Source organism: Oryza sativa, chromosome 6, assembly GCF_034140825.1.
Source record: "Oryza sativa Japonica Group chromosome 6, ASM3414082v1".
Lineage (NCBI taxonomy): Eukaryota > Viridiplantae > Streptophyta > Magnoliopsida > Poales > Poaceae > Oryza > Oryza sativa.
Genome location: NC_089040.1, coordinates 11,767,238 through 11,788,297, shown reverse-complemented (window position 1 = coordinate 11,788,297; position 21,060 = coordinate 11,767,238). Strand labels below are relative to the sequence as shown.

At 45.1% G+C, this 21,060-nt stretch overlaps 1 protein-coding gene and 3 long non-coding RNA genes across 5 annotated transcripts; 1 reads left to right on the top strand and 3 right to left on the bottom strand.

The window, feature by feature from the left end:
• Window positions 1-205: 205 nt before the first annotated feature.
• On the bottom strand, window positions 206-1,971 carry LOC9271139 (uncharacterized). 2 transcript variants are annotated; one of them, XR_001546544.3, is made up of 3 exons: window positions 1,808-1,971; window positions 1,594-1,683; window positions 206-963 (listed from the first exon to the last, which is right to left on the bottom strand). It is a non-coding gene; the product is annotated as an uncharacterized lncRNA (long non-coding RNA). The 2 variants fall into 2 exon arrangements; XR_001546543.3 differs by having other exon boundaries at window positions 206-435.
• Window positions 1,972-6,014: 4,043 nt separating this feature from the next.
• Window positions 6,015-6,736, bottom strand: LOC136357141 (uncharacterized). The gene is made up of 4 exons (XR_010742244.1): window positions 6,592-6,736; window positions 6,436-6,501; window positions 6,214-6,345; window positions 6,015-6,150 (listed from the first exon to the last, which is right to left on the bottom strand). It is a non-coding gene; the product is annotated as an uncharacterized lncRNA (long non-coding RNA).
• An 8,952-nt stretch (window positions 6,737-15,688) lies between these two features.
• LOC107281170 (uncharacterized) lies at window positions 15,689-20,802 on the top strand. The gene is made up of 4 exons (XR_003243142.2): window positions 15,689-15,932; window positions 16,053-16,105; window positions 16,701-17,148; window positions 20,273-20,802. It is a non-coding gene; the product is annotated as an uncharacterized lncRNA (long non-coding RNA).
• LOC4340844 (probable carboxylesterase 18) lies at window positions 18,216-19,926 on the bottom strand. Its single transcript, XM_015785813.3, has one exon. The coding sequence runs from the start codon at window positions 19,455-19,457 to the stop codon at window positions 18,375-18,377; it is 1,083 nt and encodes a 360-aa protein (XP_015641299.1). The 5' UTR covers window positions 19,458-19,926; the 3' UTR covers window positions 18,216-18,374.
• Window positions 20,803-21,060: the final 258 nt, after the last annotated feature.

Here is a 21,060-nt window from a genome sequence, read left to right as displayed (position 1 = left end):
CAAAATCGAGGAGGAGGAGACGGGATCAGTTAATAAGTTTTATCTCCTCAACCCTCACCTTATCTCTTCCTCTTCCTCCTTGTAACACCCCAGGTAACCACGTACCTAGAATGCCACACCAAAATACACTCAAAAACTAAGTCCCAAAATTATTAGAAATTTCGGCAGAATCTACCCTAAAAATACGGACATCCACGACAGGCAGTTATAAGAAAAGTCAATACCGATATAATCCACAATCCTAGCTCCACAAACCCCACGTGAAAAAATAAGAATCAGAACCTTAAATGACCTTTACAAGTTCTATGCAAAACTTATGCTGAGCAAAAAAATATATATATATATAGTCTAAAACTAAATTTTAGTTGTGTGCAATGATAATGTGTAGTCCAAGGGTGCTACTCCCGCCCCATACCGATCAATGTTATTAGGTACCTAAAAACCAAATTAAACACAAGAGTGAGTAAAAAATACTCAGCAAGTACAATATTGAACTAGTAAAACATACACAGGATTTAAACAATAAGAAACCAATATGAAGGGTTGGATTTACTTTATTTTAAACCAAAGAAGTCAAAAGATAGTAGTTCCCTCCCGGGCAAGTATGAATATCCTCTTAGCATTACCGGTAAGCCGAGCAAGCGTGATCAGCGCTTCTCAAGGATCATGAATAAAGACCCAAATTGCACTTTCATGGCTACGCATGGTTCTTGAATAATGTAAACAGAACATCCGGAATAATGAAACATGAATAACGTCATGAATTTGAATATGGGTCGAAACACGAATAAGTAGCATAAGGTCAGAGCCATACAATCAGTAATATCAAGCAATTGAATAATAATTATGCAAGTAAAGCCAAACAAGACAACTCAGTTTGTCCATCACATAAGTCCGTCTTGTATTTGCCTTAACTCCTTCGATACTCCGACTCAACTCCTCCAACGTTGGAACCCTCTACACCTGTGAAGCAAAACTACGCATAAACCACTATATTCAACTAACGATGGTTACAATGGATATTTACTAGAATCGAAACCTAGAACATATAAACCTTTTACAGATCTGTATTAAATAACCTATAGCTGTTCCATTATTGTTTTATGCGTAACTCACAAACCGTCTAACGGAAACTAGCAAATAATACAACTTCGGACATCTAGACAAAATTGTCTACAACTTTCATGTTGAGCACAAAATCAGATTATGCCTCTGAAAATCCCAGATTAAGGAAAACGAACTGCTGTCCTGATTTTCGGACCCGGTCAGCAGTACTGTTTTTGTTGTTCCTCCCAAACCGTTTATCGGAATTGAGTGAAACCAGTGCCGTTAGAAAGATATCGACGATGACTACAAACTTTATTTAGGACAACTAACCTGATTCCTGATGGTTTAATACCAGATTTGAAAATACAGTTTCCATCCCATAATCAATAATCTCAGAAATTGCACAAACTGCCAACGAATTAATTCCTATTCACATCTTTTACATCTAGAGACTAAAAGAAAGTTCCAATTGCAGAGGAGAAACACTACTTTGCAACAAATTTCACTAATTTGCGAAATCACTGAAATTTCCCAAAGTGGTTCTACCTTTTCCTTCCCTTGTTACTCCTGTTCAACTGCTTTCTCTGCTGTCTGGAGCCTTCTCGTCTCTGATCGATGCAACAGCAACAAGCCACGCTATAGCAGGAGCAGCAGCAGAAACGTGAGCATGCACAGGCAGCGGCACCAACAACAGAACAGATCCAATTGGCGGCAGCATTAGGGAAAACAGGAGCAGCAGGGAAGAAAAGCAGCAGCTCACCAAGGAGATGAGCGGATGGGGTGGCGAAGGACGACGACGGCTGAACCGGCGGCGGCGGCGCCGCCGGCGGCGACAGGAACAACAGTGGCGGCGGCAAAACGCAGGGGGTGACGCGGCTAGGGCTGCAGGAGCGATGCTCCTTTTTTTTTCTTTTTTTTTCGTTCGTTTTTTTTCTTTTTTGGTTGGTTATATAAAGAGACTAAAAAAAATATCTAACGGCCCACATCTATTCAATCCTCGGGACTTCGTTCGGACTCCGATTGCTATAAACTTATAGTCTATTTTGCACTACTCTGCGAGCTCTACGCATCCACGGTTCCTGATCACCTATTCGAATAACAGTTTAAAAAATTAAACTTTTGCGCGTTTGTGCTAATATTCCCTAGGACATTACACTCCTCCTCTCCTCATTCTCTTCCTCCCCTTTCCTCCCCATTCTCATGCGGCGACGCCCGGGCGGCGGCGGCGGCCGGGCGGAGGCGGAGGCGGCCTCACGCTGCGGCGGCGGATTCGGGAGGGGAGGCGGCTGGCCGCCGCCGGATCCGAAGGAGGAGGCGGCCAGCGTGGAGGCCGGTGAGGCGGCAGGCGGTGGAGGCCGGCGCTGCTGCTTAAGTTTTTTTTTCTTTTTTCCTTAATGTGTAATTCAATCTGTGTTGAATGTGTGATTCGATCTGTGTTGTTATTGTGAATGATTTGGGGATGAACTATTGTGTGAATGATTTGGGATGAACTATTGTTGGGAATGATTTGGGATGAACTATATTGTTGTGAATGATTTGGGATGAACTATATTGCTGTGAATGATGAATGTTTGATCTGAGATGATTTGGATAAATAGCAAAAGAATAGTGAAAAAGAAAGAAAAAAAAACCCTATAGCCGGTGTCGACGGGGGATACCCGTAGACCGGATATAGAGGGTATTGGGGTACGCTGGTATAATGATCTACGTAATACGACATCGAGCAATCAAAAGACAAGAGTTATATTGGTTCAGACCCCTTGATAGGTAATAGCCCTAATCCAGTTGATATGGGATTATATGGTGGAAAACACATATTACAAAGGAAAGGACGGAACTCAGGGGGTTTGGCGAGATTGTAGTCGAGATGATTCGGCTAGCTCTCGTCGACTTGACTCCTTGCAGGCTCCGGCTCCGACTTCGTAGGCTGTGTGGGTTGTGTTGGCTCTAAGATTTGATGATCTATGCCCTCCCCGGGGGGTCCCTTTTATACCGCAGGTTGGGTGCTGTCCGAGTAGGGCTCGAACATATCAAACCTGGCACGATACGTAGGTAACCCAATTCTTGTCAGAGAAGGTCTCTCCTTGTCGAAGAGTTTCCTTAGATTCCAAAAGATTTATCCGTGTACACGTGGACAGGCCTTGTCGATATGTGACGTATATCGAGGGGTAAAGGGTATGCCTGACCCGTAACCCTGACAGCCGGGACCACATCTTTAGTCCCGGTTGGTATCGATCTTTAGTTTCGAGTATTTAACCGGGACTAAAGATAGCGATCTTTAGTCCTAGTTGCATAACCGGGACAACAGATGGATGCCAACCGGCGGCAAAGATTGGTTGTGCAGCACTGACAGATCGAACGTCAACGAGACGACTATAAATTCGATTTTTTTTTATTTTTAATTTTTTTTATTAAAAGTTTTACAAAAATAATTTTTCATTTTGAAAATTGACAGAAGTGGTCGCCTACCGCCCTCTGGGAGGGCGATTTTTAAAAATCGCCATCCCAGAGGGCGGCGAAAGTGACGTGGCAGACGGCCGTTCGCTCTTGGGCGACGGCCGTCAACGAAATTTGCAGGCGGCTCCCTTGCCGCCCTCCGCTAGGGCGATTTTGTACTGTGCGGGGGGCCGCCTGCAAATGGGCGGCGGGGGGCCTGGAATTTTGCAGGCGGCCCCCTTGCCGCCCTGGGGGAGGGCGATTTTATACTGTGCTTTATATTTTTTTATAAATATCAATAGTTATCAAATCTTTTTATATTGAAAACTATACAAGATTAAAATCTCCAAGACTGGTAAAATACAATTTTATTATTTTTTAGGGCCTATTTGGAATGTTACCGTACAAATATTTTGTTAGTGCCAAAATATAAGCAAGTTTTGGCACTACCAAATATTTGGTAAAGTAAAATTGTATTTGATCATATTTGGTTTGCTGCCAAAATGTAAAATTGTAGTGAAGAATGTTCTACATAATCTCAAATCTAGATTACGTATTACCAATGAATAGGCTTCAATCGAAATCAAACACAAGTACTATTCAAATTACCAAAATATTGGTAGGGCATGTTTTTGGTAGCAATCCAAATAGGCCCTTAGTCTTACGCATACAAAAAATCACCACCATAATTAAACATTGTAATGATAAGATAGATAAGAAGTGCCATCGATACACGGTACAAATTTGTCGATCCCGACGAATCAAGCATGCGGTAACCTATCGGCCCCTTCTAGGTCGGTCAGAATGCATTGCATTCTCGTGGTCCTTCAATCGTTGATACTCTACTTGTGTTTCTGACTCTGTTATCTTCTGGCCATGATATGATGGAGTGACATTGTCGATCCATCGAGTAAATCCACACATCCTTGGATTGCCCTGTAAAAATAGTAATGTTATTCAGTTTGGGTAGTAATTTTGTGCAAATCATAGCGGATTTTGTAAATGGTTAGACATACAACGAAATCGTTGTCTACATTGGGGCAGACAAAATATCTCCTTCCAAATGTTTGTTCAGCAAAGGATGTAGCCACCTGGCAGCGATCTCTGCACCCACACTTTGGACGCTCGGACTATTTAGGTAACCGTAATGGATTGTTCCTCCAGTCTAAGCTTGCAATTTCCACCCGACGTTCGTACTCCATCCAAGGATGAATGAACTGTATGGTCGGTTCAGGTTGCGTTATCGGCCCATCACTTGAAGTAACTCTGACTGTGTCAATCCATTGTACGAATTGACATTTCCTTACATCCTCCTATGTACATCCATTTTGGGATAGTTAAGTTAATGATAGTACTGAGGAGTGATGAAAAGAATAGTTGTAATTACCACGAAATCATCGTCGACAATGTTTGGACACACGAAACACCTTTGTCCTCGAGTTCGGTGCCTTACGGACCTTATGACCTGACAACGGTCACCACAACGACACTCCGGACGCTCACGCCACGTGGGGAGTCCTAGGGGATTTACGTGCCATTCTAAAGCCTCAGCAGCAATTCGACGTTCATGCTCATCCTTCCGCCTTAGGTAGTCCGATCTTGTTTCACTACGTGGGTAAGCACGTGTTCCGTCGTTTTGTGGGTTCTCCATGTCTACCCACTCGATGAAGTTGCACATTGGACGATATGTCTGCGTAAGATGTTACAATTGTGTACGAAGAAGTTAGTTTTTTTATCCATTTGAACTTCGAATAGATGAAGCATACCTGATCAAAGTTCGCGCATTGGAAGAATCTCCTGCCCCGAGTTTGTATCATGAGGGAAGACTTGAGTATGCATCCATCCCCACAATCGCACAAAGGACGGTCACACCATGGTGGAAACCAACCAGCAAAAGGATCGCTTCGCCAGTTGAGACGCTCAAGGAATGGCGCTTCCATTTTCGTGTGTTGTGTGCTAGTGGGAAAGAAGATATGAAGAGGTTGCCTTCAGATTGTCAATTATATAGCGTCGTTTTCACTGCAATATATGTGAACTCAATGAGATACATTATTCATTAGATGTGACAAGACGATCACGCGTGGGCGTGATTCACTTTATGTCAACAGGGAGCGCCGAAAGTTGATAGTGACAACTCGAGCTGCCGCTTTTCATGTGTGCTGTTGTGGACTGTGCGCGCTACTGGATCTGACACTACCGTGAAGCGCCGAAAGTGTGTTGTCGCGAGCATAAGTTGTTCTAGCACCATATGAATGAAAAGAACTATGTAGACGAGACAAACACAAGTAGTACTGCAGTAGTAATAGCAAAAGTAGTACTGCTTTACAAGTTTGTAAGCCAAAAGAAACGGTCACATAAGGACTGAAGAGGTAGAACACTACTGACGAGGCCTCTTACCCCTGTCCCTCCTACCCTGCGCCCTAATGTGCCCCTGGGAGTACGTGAGTCGGTCCGGGGGTACGGCACGGCCAACCCGTCCTGCCTGTACAGGTGTGACCTCTGGCTGCTCCTGAGTGTGCGCCTCTGGAGCTCCTCCAACCTGAGAGGAGCCTAGTACGTCGTGGTGGTGTGCACCGTGCAAGTCGTCGTCGTAGAACTGGCTAGTAGGACCAGTCCTACCGGCGTGAGACGAAGAGGCCCCAGTACCGAAGATCCCGGCTGCAAATCCTACTGGACGAGGACCATCAGTTTCATACAGGTATTTAATAGTATTAATAAAAAGTAAAGTACCGTGTGGGCGAGGGATCGACGCTCCGTGAGAGGAAGAGCTGGCGAACGCGCCCGAAGAGGTGGCGAACGCCCCTGCGGAGCTCGCGGAAGCGCCGGTCGTGCCTGCGAACGCGCTCGAAGGCAGACGAGGTCCTGCGATGAGGAAACGTGCAGTTAAAACATGGTGACATATTCGTGCAAAAGCTGAAACAAAAATGAACTAATCTCTGGGCTGAACTGTACCGTGCGAAACCGGTGCTGTAGGTCGCACTGCTCCGAAGCTAGGGGCGCTCGAAGGCAAACGAGGTCCTGCGAGGATGGAACATCAAGTTACGACGGGGTGATGTTTTCGTACAAAAACAGAAACAAAACTTAAGAAACCTCTGGGCTGAGCAGTACCGTGCGAAACAGGTGCCGTAGGTCGAGGTCCTGCTCCGACGGTAGGCGCGCGAGGCCGTGGTTGTACCGGACCAGCTGGAGGTACGACGTCCACGGCGCTGCGACAGGAGAAGACGCGCATGACCACATGCATCTTCTCCTGCATCCGGTCGAAGGTCACCCTCTGCTCAACGTCAGTCAAGTGCAAACCTCTGTTCAACCTCACTTGGACTGCGGTGATATCGGCACTGATATCCCGTGCGGCATCAGCCTATGCAAGATGGAAATAAAAAATTCAGTAATTGTCCTATATTATGCAAGATAAATGAAATAATTGTAAGAACTAATACAAATTCGACGTACCCCCACGAAGTAGTCTCGGTCACAGTGCGTGGGATACGCGTCCGTGACAGTGGCAACGTGCGGCTCTGGGGCGTCTAGAGTGAAGGTCACACGCGCACGAGTGCGAGGAAGGTACCAGCGAAGGTAGTCACGGTAGTTCTCCTCCGTGTGTGGGAAGAGCTCGTTGATCACCTCCTCTGTAGCTAACACCCAGTCGTCAACGTACTGCTGTACACGTGGAGCCCAAAGTGCGCCTGCTAGCTGTCCCCGTCGAGTCAACCTGTGAAGAGAGGTAAATTATATGGCTCGATGAAGTAATTATCATAAAAATTTAGAAATGAACAATCCGAACTCACGAGTGGTCGGCAGGGAGGACGGTCGGCTGCACGTTGCCCGGAAACACCTGCCTAAGTCTGAACTGTCTCATCACACGCTGCGGGCAGTGAGGCTCAACGAAAATGTCGAACACCATCGGCAGGATGGTGAGCCAGTAAGCCTGGTCGCGTGTGCACAAGGACGAAAGTCCTAGCGGTGCTCTCGCAGCGACGGCCTCTTCTGTGTACGGCTCCCAGATGACGTCGCTCGGCTGGAGACGATCAAACTCGAACACGAAGTCCGGGTAACCTCGTCTCACCTGGACGTGAGCGTAACGACGCTGCAATAAACATAATCGGAATTAGACATGTTATGTGAAGAAAAAAAAGAAGACGACTGATAAACCTATAACGCAGCGAAGTTGCACTAACCCCACGTCGACACCAGTAAGTCCCCATCGTGGGACCGTCCTCTGGCCACTGCGCGCTGCGACCAACCCCGTAGGGTGCGCTGTCCACCACTGGTCGACCTATGGCAAACCTCTCGGCTGCCCAAAGCTGAAGCAACATAGGGCAGCCAGCGATGATCGCTCCCGCGTCAGTCTTCGTGCACGCCTCACAGAGGGCACGGTACGTGGCTGCTAGCACGGCAGAACCCCAGCTCCACTGCGGCATGTCCTGTGGCTGAGCATCCGCGATGGACCGTGCGTAGTGGACCAGCCGGAAGTCCACAGCGTGCCCGTGGGTGCTAGTGAACATCACCCACCCGAACAACCACAACAGGTACGCCTCAAGGGAGCGTCGGACCGAGTAATCATCAGCGTCAGGGTGCAGAAGGTCCGCCTACAATTAAGAATGAAATGTTAGTACAAAACACTCTGTTGATCGCAAATAAGCATGTATGATAATAACAACTTATTTACTTACAGTGAACTGGAGCAACCAAGCCTTGCTAGGCCCGACTGTAGAGTACGGAGGAAGGGTGTTGGCCGGTCCTAAGTGTGGAAGGCGCATTACCTGCTCGAAGCGCGCAGTGATATCCTCCTTCCACCCAAAAACACCGTCCACGGGACCAACTGGTGCTCCCGCCAGCGGTAGCCCGAGCAGGTACGACACGTCCTGCAGTGTCGGAGCCATCTCCCCACAGGGAAGGTGGAACGTGTGCGTCTCAGGTCTCCAGCGGTCTACCAGAGCGGCAAGGAGTGACTGGTCTGCATCCCACCGCTTCGCTGGGTCACGGTCGTCCGCTGCCGCCTCAACAAGCCTACAAAGTGGTAGAAGGCCTGCCGCACGCAACCTGTATAGAGCAAACTTCAAACATAAGTACAACACAAAGCAAAGTTGAGTTGAAATGTGAACATACGCGTACCAAGGAACGTGACGGGGGTCGACACGCAACCACTCGCGCGACGTGCGTGGACGGAAGGTGCCGAGCTGTGCACCCTCGACTGCTGACAGGAACGAGCGGTGGTTCCTGTCAATCCCACGGTTGAACAGCGCCGGTGTGTCGTACGCCATACCTGCATCAAATAGATTGATCAGAAACATATAAATAATTAGTTCAACATAAGTAATAAATGTTCATAAGCGAATTACTAACACATATTAAACAAGAGTACAAACAAACAAAAGTGTCACCATACGGAATATTTCTGATTACAAGAATAACTGTAGTTACACGATATGAGTACTTAGTCCGAACACTCATCACGATAACATTATGATACAACACCGAATAGTTCGCAATACTACTAGTACAACAATAGTCGGAGGTACTCATTACAACAACATTCAATTGAAATTACACGATAGAAGTATTTAGTCCGAACACTCATCACATCACAACAGCATTTTATTTCCTAAATCGATAGCATTGTCACACCATGGAATCGCCTGCTGCGCGACGACGCCTTGGCCTTGCGCGCCTGCTTGTTGTTCCTTCACCAGGTGGTCGCCTACCATCACTTGCCTATCCAGATGGACTAGCATCTGCGCCGCTTGGAACTTCTGCATTCTTCGGGCATTTCTTGTAAGTATGGCCGCGCAGATCACACTTGCTGCAGCGTAAAGTCCTCCCACCTGCTTCTGACTCATCCATATCATTTCTGATGCGTCTAGTTTGGCGTCGACCCTTTTTCACCCTTAACTTAGATGGATCTGGAATATAAAAAACTTGGGCACTCAGCGTTGTGTAAGATCCTGAGATCCCGAACCCATATATCTCCTCACTCCATGTATGAAAGATTGCTTCTTTCCTGAAATAATTTGAGACGTACACATTGGGAGATATGCCACAATCATCGGCAGCAGCAAGAACGTGTGAGCAAGGAAGGTGATGAAGCTTCGGCTTCATACAACTGCAGGTACACCCACCATCCGCCTTCAAGACACATTCCTGCACGGCTTGCTTGCGATAGATACCACGCCTGCTCCTATCAACACACATTATTTCATACCGATGCACTTGTGTGCCTTGAGCAACAACTCTATGTCTCCGTGCCTTTTTGATTTTATCTTCCATGTACTTTGTCACTACGTTGCCAAACACTATGTTGTTATCGGCCATGGACGGACCAATTTTCTTGTATCGATCCCTAAAGTAGGCTTGCGTGCCGTGAAGGATGAATTCAACAATAGCAACCAATGGAAGTACCCGAACTCCTCGCATTACCCAGTTGTACACCTCTGCCAAATTGGTTGTCATTATGCCATACCGAGATCCATCGGTGTCGAACAATAGAGACCACTTCTCCTTAGGCTCATTCTCAATCCACTGAGTGAAATTTCTGATGGACGACCCTGACCTCCTTCTCATTGTTGGTGGGTCATCATGTAATGCACCAAGAGGTATGGGAGGCTCGTCACCTTCAACTTGTGGTCTGCGAGATTGCTCATCTGTTTGCTTCGTTGTCAACTCATCCAACTTGTCCCACAACTCATTAAATTTCTTCTCTTGGTTCTGTGCACAGAGCCTCTTAAAGAGCTCCATAAGATGCTTGTTCTTGAATTGCTTGTAGAAATTTGCACCCATGTGACGCATGCACCACCGACTCCGAACATCAGGCCACTTAGCTGGAAGTCCCTTCTCATCCCAACCGTTCTGCAAGTAGTTAATAGCCCGCAACATACCCGCATGACGATCATGTATAAGGCAAACGTTGGGCCTCATACGCACCACTGCAATGTGCACTCTCTCTAGGAACCAGTACCAGCTTTCAGTGTTCTCACTCTCTACAAATGCAAAAGCCATAGGTAGAACCTGGTTGTTCCCATCACACCCAATTGCTGTCAATATCTGACCTCGGTATTTACCTGTCATAAAAGTTCCATCTATGCATAGAACAGGTCGACAATGCACAAAAGCATTGATGCAAGCACCCAATGAGAAAAAGGCTCTTTGCAGCACACTCTTTGTTCGATCATCAACCGATGTAAATGTATGTAGGTCATAGTAAGTATTATTATTCCTCTGGGCAATGGTGGCTAACAAACGAGGCAAATTATCATAAGAAGCTTCAAATGTGCCATACCTCATCTCAATAATCTTTTGTTTGGCTCTCCAGGCCTTTGCATAGCTTATGGTGTACTTGAATTTGTTCTCGATGTGCCTAATAATTGATTTTGGTTCAAAGCCAATGTTACCAACAACACTGCTGTACATCTCACTTGCCACAAAAGCTGAAGTGATGTTTCGGTGATACTTCTCCACCCCTTGTAAGTAGCACTTGTGCTCGGTCACAATGCTAACTTTCCAATAATCATTCCATTTACCCTTATATGCATGGACACGCCACGGACAATCTTCCTTCATGCACCTCACTTCATACACATAATTTGTTGACTTGACCACCCTAAACTCTCTATGCAAGGAAACTGCCCAATGCTTCACCGCCTCCTTCATCTCATCCTTATGAGCATACCTTGCACCCTCAATTACCTCGTTCTCCTTATACTCCCAGGGTACATGATCACCCTCTGATATAACAAGTTCAGAGAAGTCCTCATTTGCCCAATCAGTGGCCATTACATCACCTTCCTCATCGGATGATGTGTCGTCGTCCGCTTCCTCATTATCCGAATCTTCCCTCTCCATTTCATCAACAATTATACCGACTCTCTCCCCCTCATCCGCCATGCCCATGGCTTGCTCCTCCCTTGGTTGATTTTCCTCATTTTGCATCGATGGTCCAACAACATCCCCTGCATTGATAGGACCCTCTACATTTTCGGTTTGCATTGAAACATTTATATCTTTCTCTTGTACCGACACAAATATAACGAGGGGCCATGACCGTTCAAAAGCCATTTCCACATACCGTCTCCAAGCAGCAGTGCTGTCCATCGGCATTAGTTCCCAAAAATAACCTTCTGTTGCACGACTCACTACAACTGATACTGACATTGTGTAGACTTCTTGGTCTATTCTAAATCCTCTCAACAACCAACTATAAATTGACTGAAATGTTCTCTCCGCAGGCCTATCGATGCCCTTAGATGTCATTACAAAATCTGACAGATCAACACTATCTGGACCAAATCTAATATTTCCTTCACCGTGAACTATCTGAAATGTGACCTTATTTGACATTGTGCCTGATGAAAACAATAACTACGTTAACCTCGCATTTCTGTACTACGCCCTAAGTTACATTCTCTACAATATTGTTCTCCAAAATTCTAAAAGTAGGTTACATTCTCCAGATCAAACTAAACTACATCTTACAATTAACACTACTGTCTATGTCTCAATTCATACTATTATATTCTATGCTCTGGATCTACACATATGTGCTGTGTGCTACAGATCTGCTAAAATATATGGAACTAAAACTAAAACGCAACATATATACTCAAACATAACATATTAGTGCAAATGCAAAAGATGTATGGGAGCAAACCTGTGATGAAGTGAGCGAACCAGCAGGGCTTCGCCGCTCCCCTTCTGCTGCCCTCCCCTCTCTCTCTTTCGTTTTTTTTTGGATTTTTACTGAATATAATGAAATTTCAGAGAGAGGGCTGGGCTTTATAGGGGGGAGGCAAAAATCGCCCTCCCCCAGGGCGGCAAGGGGGCCGCCTGCAAAATTCCAGGACCCCCGCTGCCCATTTGCAGGCGGCCCTCCGCACAGTACAAAATCGCCCTAGCGGAGGGCGGCAAGGGGGCCGCCTGCAAATTTCGTTGACGGCCGTCGCCCGAGAGCGAACGGCCGTCTGCCACGTCACTTTCGCCGCCCTCTGGGATGGCGATTTTTAAAAATCGCCCTCCCAGAGGGCGGTAGGCGACTACTTCTGTCAATTTTCAAAATGAAAAATTATTTTTGTAAAACTTTTAATAAAAAAAATTAAAAATAAAAAAAATTCTTATAAATTCTAGGGTATTTTACTGCATATAAAATTATTTTAGATGTTTCATCTCACTTGAAAGATTCGTTTAAAAAAAATGGATACTTAGTACTTGGAAAATATATTTCACCGCTTGATAAAAAAAAATATTTTATGCGGATGCAACATTAGAAAAAAAGATGACCAGTATATACATTACAAGAACTTTACATATGTTGTATCGGTCATGCGATATCTTATCATTAATTTTTAATTACTATAAATATAACTAGCATGGTGGCCCGCGTAGATTGCGCGGCTAGTATCATTATATTTTCTCTCATATAATAGCATATATGTTTTTTTCATTATATTATTCAAATATATTAAAATGACAATATAATTTTAAATTTTGCAATAACTTTACAAAACTACTAATGTGTAATATTTATATTGTATTTTATATACGTGTTAGTTATTAATTATTTTTAATATCAAATTTTAGTTATTTGTAAATTATATATATTCCTATATGGACTCTAGACTCATCTTTTAATATTTCTTTTTTTTTAATTTCGAATTTTCTGTAAATTGTATTTCTACATAGACTCTATGTTTTTCTTCCAATATTATTTATTTTTATTTCTGAATTTTTATTATTTCTAATTGTATTTCTATGTGGACTCTAAACTCATCTTTCAATATTCTTTAATTTTTAATTTCGAATTTCAGTTACTTCTAAATTATATTCCTATATTGACTTTAAACTCTTCTTCCCATGTTTTTCTTAATTTCGAATTTTAGTTATTTGTAAATTGTATTTTTATACGGACTCTAAACTCTACTTTAAATTTTATTATATTTATTTCAAATTTAGTTAGTTTTAAATTCCTATATGGACTCTATACTCTACTTCTAATATTCCTTATTTTTTAATTTTGAATTTCTACTTTTTTTTCTTAATTGTATTTCTACTAGCAAAAGTGCCCGTGCGTTGCACCGGGTGATTACAGAGTGTGTATATTGACCAAAAGTGTTGTTTGGTTTAGCAAAAGTGCCCGTGCGTTGCACCGGGAAGTTTACAGATCAGAAAAATATGCAATTAATTAAAATACAAATTCGCTGAAATATTTGGTATTTTTAAGTAGGTATGTGTATAATTAAATAAATTTACAAGTAAAATTCTCCATTCTCCATGGTTAAATAAAATGACATGGTTAAATATAATTTTATTAAATTCACCATAATTAGTTACGCTCTTTGGAATTTTATTGGAATTTTCAGAGCTTAATTGCTAATTTTATTAATACAAACATCATTTAACAATTATTTAATTGGAAAAAGAGAGAAAATACTTTCTTATAGGTTTGCTTCGAAATAAACATATTCAATAGAACTATAATTGTAATGCTTCTGAAAAAATGAGCACTAAAAATGTACTTATTCTCTTTTTTTCGGCTCGAGGGACCAACAATAGACTTATTTCCGACCCATGCCGGTCGGCCCACGGCCTTTTGCGCATGCACGGGCGCACTTTTCCTCCCCCAGGCCGCAACCTGGGCTTGGGCCGAAAAAGAGGCCTCACTCTCGATCCCTCTTGGGCCGATTTCGGCCCGGACGACACCGGCCGTCCGATCTCTAGGGTTTTGATCGAACGGCCGAGCGTCAATAGTGGGGAAACAAAACCCACTCCCTCTCAGCCGCGGAACCCTAGCCCATTTCCCTCCCTCCCATCTCACTTCGCCGCCCTCTCCTCCGCGCCCCCGAGTGGCGGCGGCGACGACGGCGCCCCTCCCCCACCACCGATGGCGGCGGCGGCGGCACCCCCACCACCCACGGCGGCATCGGCGGCATCCTCCCCCACCACCGGCGGCGGATCTAGCGGGAGGGGAGGCGCCCCGCGAGCGGCGGCGACGGCGACGGCGCCCCTCCTCCCGCGAGCGGCGGCGGCAGCACCCTCCCCCACCACCGGCGGCGGATCTAGCGGGTGGGGAGGCGCCCCGCGAGCGGCGACGACGGCGGTGGAGTCCTCCCCCACCACCGACGGTGGCGGCGGCGCTCTCCCCCACCACCGGAGAGTGCCCTCCGCCGCCGCCGCCGGCGGATCTAGCGGGAGGGGAGGCGGCGGCGGCGGTGCTCTCCCCTCCACCGGATCCACAGCGACGGCGACGGCGGCAGCGGCGGCGACCCCCTTCGATCTAATTTTTTGTTTTTATTTGGATATATGTGTGTACATGCATCATGATTTGTGCGATTGAGCTCCGATTGTGATTGTGATTTTTTTTCTGGGGTTTGATTGGATTCGGATTGGGATTTTGGGGGAGGGGGGCGACGAAGCGGGACGAAAAACCGGTGTGACGACCGGACGGACGAAAAAACCTCACGGAAGCCTTACGAATTTTTTTATTAGATATAGATATGGACTCTATACTCTACTTCTAATATTCCTTATTTTTAATTCCGAATTTTTATTATTTCCTAATTGTACTCTACTTCTAATATTCCTTATTTTTAAATTCTGAATTTCTATTATTTCCTAATTGTATTCTACATGTACTCTATACTCTGCTTCTAATATTCCTTATTTTTAATTCCGAATTTCAGTTATTTCCTAATTGTATTTCTATATGGACTCTAGTCTCCTCTTCTAATATTCCTTATTTTTTAATTCCGAATTTCAACTATTTCTAAATTATATTTCTATATGTACTCTAGTCTCCTCTTCTAATATTCCTTATTTTTTAATTCCGAATTTCAGCTGTTTCTAAATTATATTTCTATATGGATTCTGCCTTTTCTTTTTCTCCGATTAATGTGAGAATTTCTAGGCAATGACAACGAACGTGGAGGCTCCTTTTTATATTCATTTAATAATATATATATTCTCTATTTCTAATATTCTATATTTTTAATTCCGAATTTCAGTTATTTCCTAATTGTATCCTATATACCTATACAAGTCATCCCCACTAACTCAATTTCATGCGCTGTGGTTCATCCACGTCATCCAATTCAATGACAGCCGTTGGATCAAAACCTGGTTGTCTGGATCATGGTGAGCGAAGTCCAAATCTCAATGGTGTGAACTACAAAGCCCATATACGTGAGCCCAACAGGCAGCGGCCCATCCTTTCCCTAGGAGAGAAGCATCTGTCGATCTCAATTTTCCTCCCACACCCTAGCCTGTTCGGTCTCTCGGTCTCGGTCTTCCCCACGGAACGCGCCGCCCGTCGTCGCCTGCGCTCCTCTCGCGCAGCGTCACTGCCCGGCATGGCGCCTCAGCACCACCCTCTACCCCCAGCCGTTTCCAGCGGAAAAGACGCCCGCGTGCCGTCCCCGTCCCTCCCCCTCCCCCGAGCAAGGGAATCAACCAGAAGCACTGCCTCGGTCTGTTTCATCTCTTTGGTTGCCATGAAGACATTAACTTTATGTTCCTGTAACGTAAAGGCAAAATCATCATCGTGCATAAAATCTCTCATGCTTCTGTTTACCTTGCATCTTCCATAGCCATGAGTCGTGCGTCATCTATCCCCTTCCGGTTGCATCTGCAAGCTAACCAGGTGCCATTTTCTTCTTCCCATCCTCCTTGCTTGCCTTCTCTAATCTTGGTTTTCTTCATAATGCAGTATTATACTTGTGAAATTTTTGTTCCCCCATCCTCCTTTTCTTATTTGTATATCTCCTTCATCTGTCCTCCCTTTTAATTTAAATCATAATTGCTTCTTGCCTTTTTTTTAAATCTTGGTTTTCTTCATATCGTAGGACTATACCTGTGAAATTTTGTTAGCATTCTCCCTCTATGTTCCGTGTACATTTTGATTTGGCTACCTGTGTGGGGGAGGTCAAGGTAAATTCTAATGGCTAATTTTATTGCAGGTGTAAGAATCATCCCTATATATGAAAGGTTGTGCTGTTCTAGAGCATTCGATAAAGTAATTCATTACTCCAGGGTGGTTTCATCCATATGTATTGATGAAATTGCAAAGCTGCCATCATTATTTTACTGCATATATTCAGTTAGCTAGAGATTTTGTAAAATAATTCCTTATATGTCTTTGATACTTATATTTTGTGAATTGAACCTTTCATCGCCATGATCTATTTGGTGCAAGTTGTTTTTTCTATAATAAAAGTCTAAAACTTTTATTGTTTCAGTTCATCACCAGACGATTAGATGGAAGGAATAAATCGAAGCCGGTCTCTTGCTCTTCAGACTTACATTTGATGGAACTATGGAAGGGCTTTATTATCTTACATGATCTTGCTGGTATGTAAATGTGTGTTTTCTCAATGTTTATAGCAACTGCAAGGGCCATCAGCATTTGGTCTCATGAAGCTCACTCATGGAGCCATGGTATGGATTGACATCTGTTTATCCAAACAATTCGAGTGATTATGGCTTTACCTAAGCAACGTGTTGTCTACCAAATTAGTGAGGTGCATTTTTATTTCCTTCCTGCCATGTGGTTTAGTTTATGAACAATATAACTTCCTGTCAACTTATGGGTGACCATGTTATTTTTTTTTTGCGAGGAAAACATGAAGCTTTATTAAACTGTAGAATCATCGCGAGCCAGAAGTTCGAAGACACACTCCAGGGCCTGTAAGTGCCACACTACAGACTCCTTAGTACGCAACGCTAGATGAGCGAGGTTATGTTCTCAACATGTAGAATTACTTAAGTTCATTGTTTTTTTAAAAAAAAAACAAAAATGTTTCCTAATCCTACAATATGTTAATTATTCTCAAAGGTCCCGCAGTAACGCGCGGGGTACACCATCTAGTTTCTATATGGACTATATACTCTACTTCTAATATTCCTTATTTTTAATTCCGAGTTTATGTTATTTCCTAATTGTATTTCTATATGGACTCTAGTCTCCTCTTCTAATATTTCTTATTTTTTAATTCTGAATTTCACCTATTTCTAAATTGTATTTCGATATGGACTTTAGTCTCCTCTTCTAATATTCCTTATTTTTTAATTTCGAATTTCAGCTATTTCTAAATTGTATTTCTATATGGACTATATTTTTTCTTTTTCTTCGATTAATGTGAGAATTTCTAGGCCATGAGAGCGAACGTGGAGGCTCTTTTTTCTATTCCATTAATAATATAATAGATAGATGGTGTAATTGGATAAAAATTAGATAAGTATTTTAAGAGAAAAATATATATATATTAGTGATAAATCTAGTGCATGAACATGTAAAACGGTTATTTTGGTGCATGTACTTATCTAGTGCATGTGAACTAAAAGCAAAATAGCACTGCAAGGTTAATCTTGCTGATTTGAATGCTCTGTAAACATATGGAGTAGCTCACAAGGATATCACCTAGACAAAGATCTATCAATTAAACATGAAGTAAGGTATAATCATTGCATAATGAAAGAAATAGAAAATTCGAATAATGATGTAAGAGGTAGAAACAAAGAAAGATAAAGCAAAAAGCAAAAAGTTTACAAATATAGCCTTTCGCGCTTAAGTCGTGTGCTAATTTATGATGTTTAACTTAGTATAAACTGTTCTTTGTCGTGACATTTAGGCTTTGTTTATATGCACCAGCCTTCATGTATCAAAACAAGCGTTCATGCACTAAATTTTATCCACATAACAAAATTTGTAACGCTAATGCAATTTAGTCAAACTCAATACTGAACAGAGTGAGTAATCAGCAAATTTCAAAAGTTTGAACGAACCGAAAACATCTATGGAGAGTAATTACTCCATTATAAGTACTATAATTAAGTTCCCTCAAAAGATAAGTACTACAATTATATAAATACGAACCACTCCGATAATTTATAGCTAGTTGGAGTAATCACAGCTAAGCAATGGATTGCTTGGACATGATGCTGTCTTCCACGAACGCCCTGATTTCACCGACGAGCTTCCGGATGTCGCCGGCGAACTCCGGGAAGAAGTAGAAGGCGTGTATGGCCTCCGGGAACTCCACCACCCGCACCGCCTTCCCCTTCCGCCGCAGCATGCCGGCGTACCTCCGGTCCCAGTCTTGCAGCGGGTCGAGGCCCCCGACGACCACCATCGCCGGCGGGAACGCTTCTTGCAGCTCGGGCTCCGGCCCCGCGTCGCCGGTGACGTGCGCCGCCGGGTGGTTCCGGTCGGCCCCCTCCGGCAAGAACGCCCTCCACCACCGGTCCGACCGCCGGATGTTCACCACCGGCGCCACGCCCTCCAGCGCGCGCTCTGCCTTGGTCCGCTCCTCGCCGCCGAAGTACGGCTCCAGGAGTATCACACCGGCGAGGTGGACGGGGTTGTCTGACGGAGGCGGCGGAGTCGCCGCCGACGTCGTCGTCCAGCGCTGGGCCACGTGGTGCGCGATGTTGCCGCCGGCGCTGTCTCCCGCGAGGAAGCAGGCGGAGAGGTCCACGGGGACGCCGTGCTCGTCGCGGAGGCCGGTGGTGGCGAGGTAGCGGAGGACGGCCTCCCCGTCGTCGTACGCGGCGGGGAACCGGTGCTCGGGGGCGAGGCGGTAGTCGACGGAGACGACGACGGCGCCGACCCCGGCGCAGAGCGTGCGGCAGTGGGTGTCGAACGGGCGGGAGGCCGCCGAGAACATCGCGAAGCCGCCGCCGTGGAAGTAGACGATGACGGGGCGCGGCGTCGTCGTCGACGACGACGAGGAGTGCTCGTGCTCCGGCGCGGTAGGGGTGAAGACGCGCGCCCAGAGGCCGCGGGACGCGTCGACGGTGACGTCCGTGGAGCTCACGCCGGCGGCGTCCGGCCGCGGGTCGGCGGGCGCCCGCCGGTCGTACAGGGAGAAGAGAGGACGGTTGATGGCGCCGTCCCGGCGCTGCGTCGCGTCGATGGCGGCCTCGAGGAGGCAGAGCCGGAGGCGCACCGCGCACGGCAGGGCCACCCGCCGGCGGTGACCGTGCGCATCGGCCATTTCTTGGCTGCCTGCTCTACTGACTCCGACTCGCTACAATACTGAAGCACTGAGTACGCTGCACCTGCACATGTCACATGTGTCTTTGGATGTTCAGGTAGGCACAAGATTCAGAAAAGTTCAGAGAGTCGCTGCAGATGTTGTCCTGCAGTGCTACTCCACAGTGACAGAAGTGCTAAGAGACGAATGATGTGAAATCGATTTGGTGATTGAGGCGATGATAGAGATGACGTGCAGATCGACATCCTGAAGATAACGCAGACGCTAGCTACGGCCCATGTGCTCACGCCGTACGACTGCTGTGACAAGTGTGCAACGCATATGAGGCTGCAATCATCTAAAAAAAATCGAGGGTGGAATTTGTTTCTATGCTTATCACATGTAATTCACATCTGTCTCACTTTGTTTTCTTGGCAATTTCAGGAATTTCTTGGTTGTCCTTTCGAATAAAATTTCAGGGTACATCTTGACTGAAGTAGGGAAAAGTGATTTTTTTTTTTGCCCACCAAATTCCATTGGATTAAGGACTCATTCAGTTTTAAAAAATATCTAAAGGATTATTGTAGAAATTGAAATCATAGGATTAGAAAAAGTCTGAATTACTCCTCTAAACTACAAAAGCACACAATTGACACCCCAATTCTTCAATATGGATGAATTACCCCCTAACCTAATCTAGAAGAAAAAGTACAAATTACCCCCTCCCACGGAACTAGCACATTGTCTGAATTATCCCTCTAAACCCCTAAATTACCTCAACTATTTAAACCAAACAAATACACCCCCTCCCCCATCATTTCATTGTGATTTTGCAGGCTGTGAACTCACCAGGCAATGGTGATGCTAGAGGAGGCGAGGTGCTCGCCAGCCACATTACCGATTGTCGCCTTCCAAACGATCTCGGCTCTATCACCTCTACACTGCTGGCACTGGGCAGAACAGAGCGGTGGAGCACAAGGTGGCAGAGGAGCAACTTTGGCCGCACGGGCAATTGGGAGGAGGTGCTTCGGGCGACATGATCTACATGCACCATGGAGGAGAACTAGATGAGATGAAATGTATTAGAGTTTGTGTCGAATATGTATGCGTAGTCGATTACAGTTTAGGACTTGGAGTTGTAATATGTATTAGGACTAGAGTAAGATCAGACTCTATCCTAGGATCTCTCTTAAATAGAGGGGCAGACCTATTGTAACCACATGGTGACATAGCATAGCGAGAGGGAACGGCTGCCGGCGGCGACTGGCCGTGAGTCGTTGTAACTCTAATACGCTGTATATGCTGGATCGGGGAGGAGCACCCGTAATCGGTGCCCCGGAGATATAGGTTTTGGCTGAACTCCGTTATCAAATATCGTGCCTCACTGTCGTCATCGTGTTTGGATCTCCTATGGCGTTTCTTCCACGTTTAGCTACTGATGTCGATTTCGAGGCTAGTTTTATAACAAAATGGGTACTAACTACTAACTAGTGGGGCCCACTATTTTATTTATTTGACACGCTAGAAAATGCCATGTCAGCTGATCCTGCCCAAAACCACACAAAACAGTGATTAGGGGGTAATTCGTTCATGCTAAAGAGTTAGGGTGTCAAATGTTTGGTTT

Excerpts from the sequence above, each read along its gene's own strand:
- LOC4340844 (XM_015785813.3), bottom strand. The coding sequence starts at position 19,457 with ATGGCCGATGCGCACGGTCACCGCCGGCGGGTGGCCCTGCCGTGCGCG.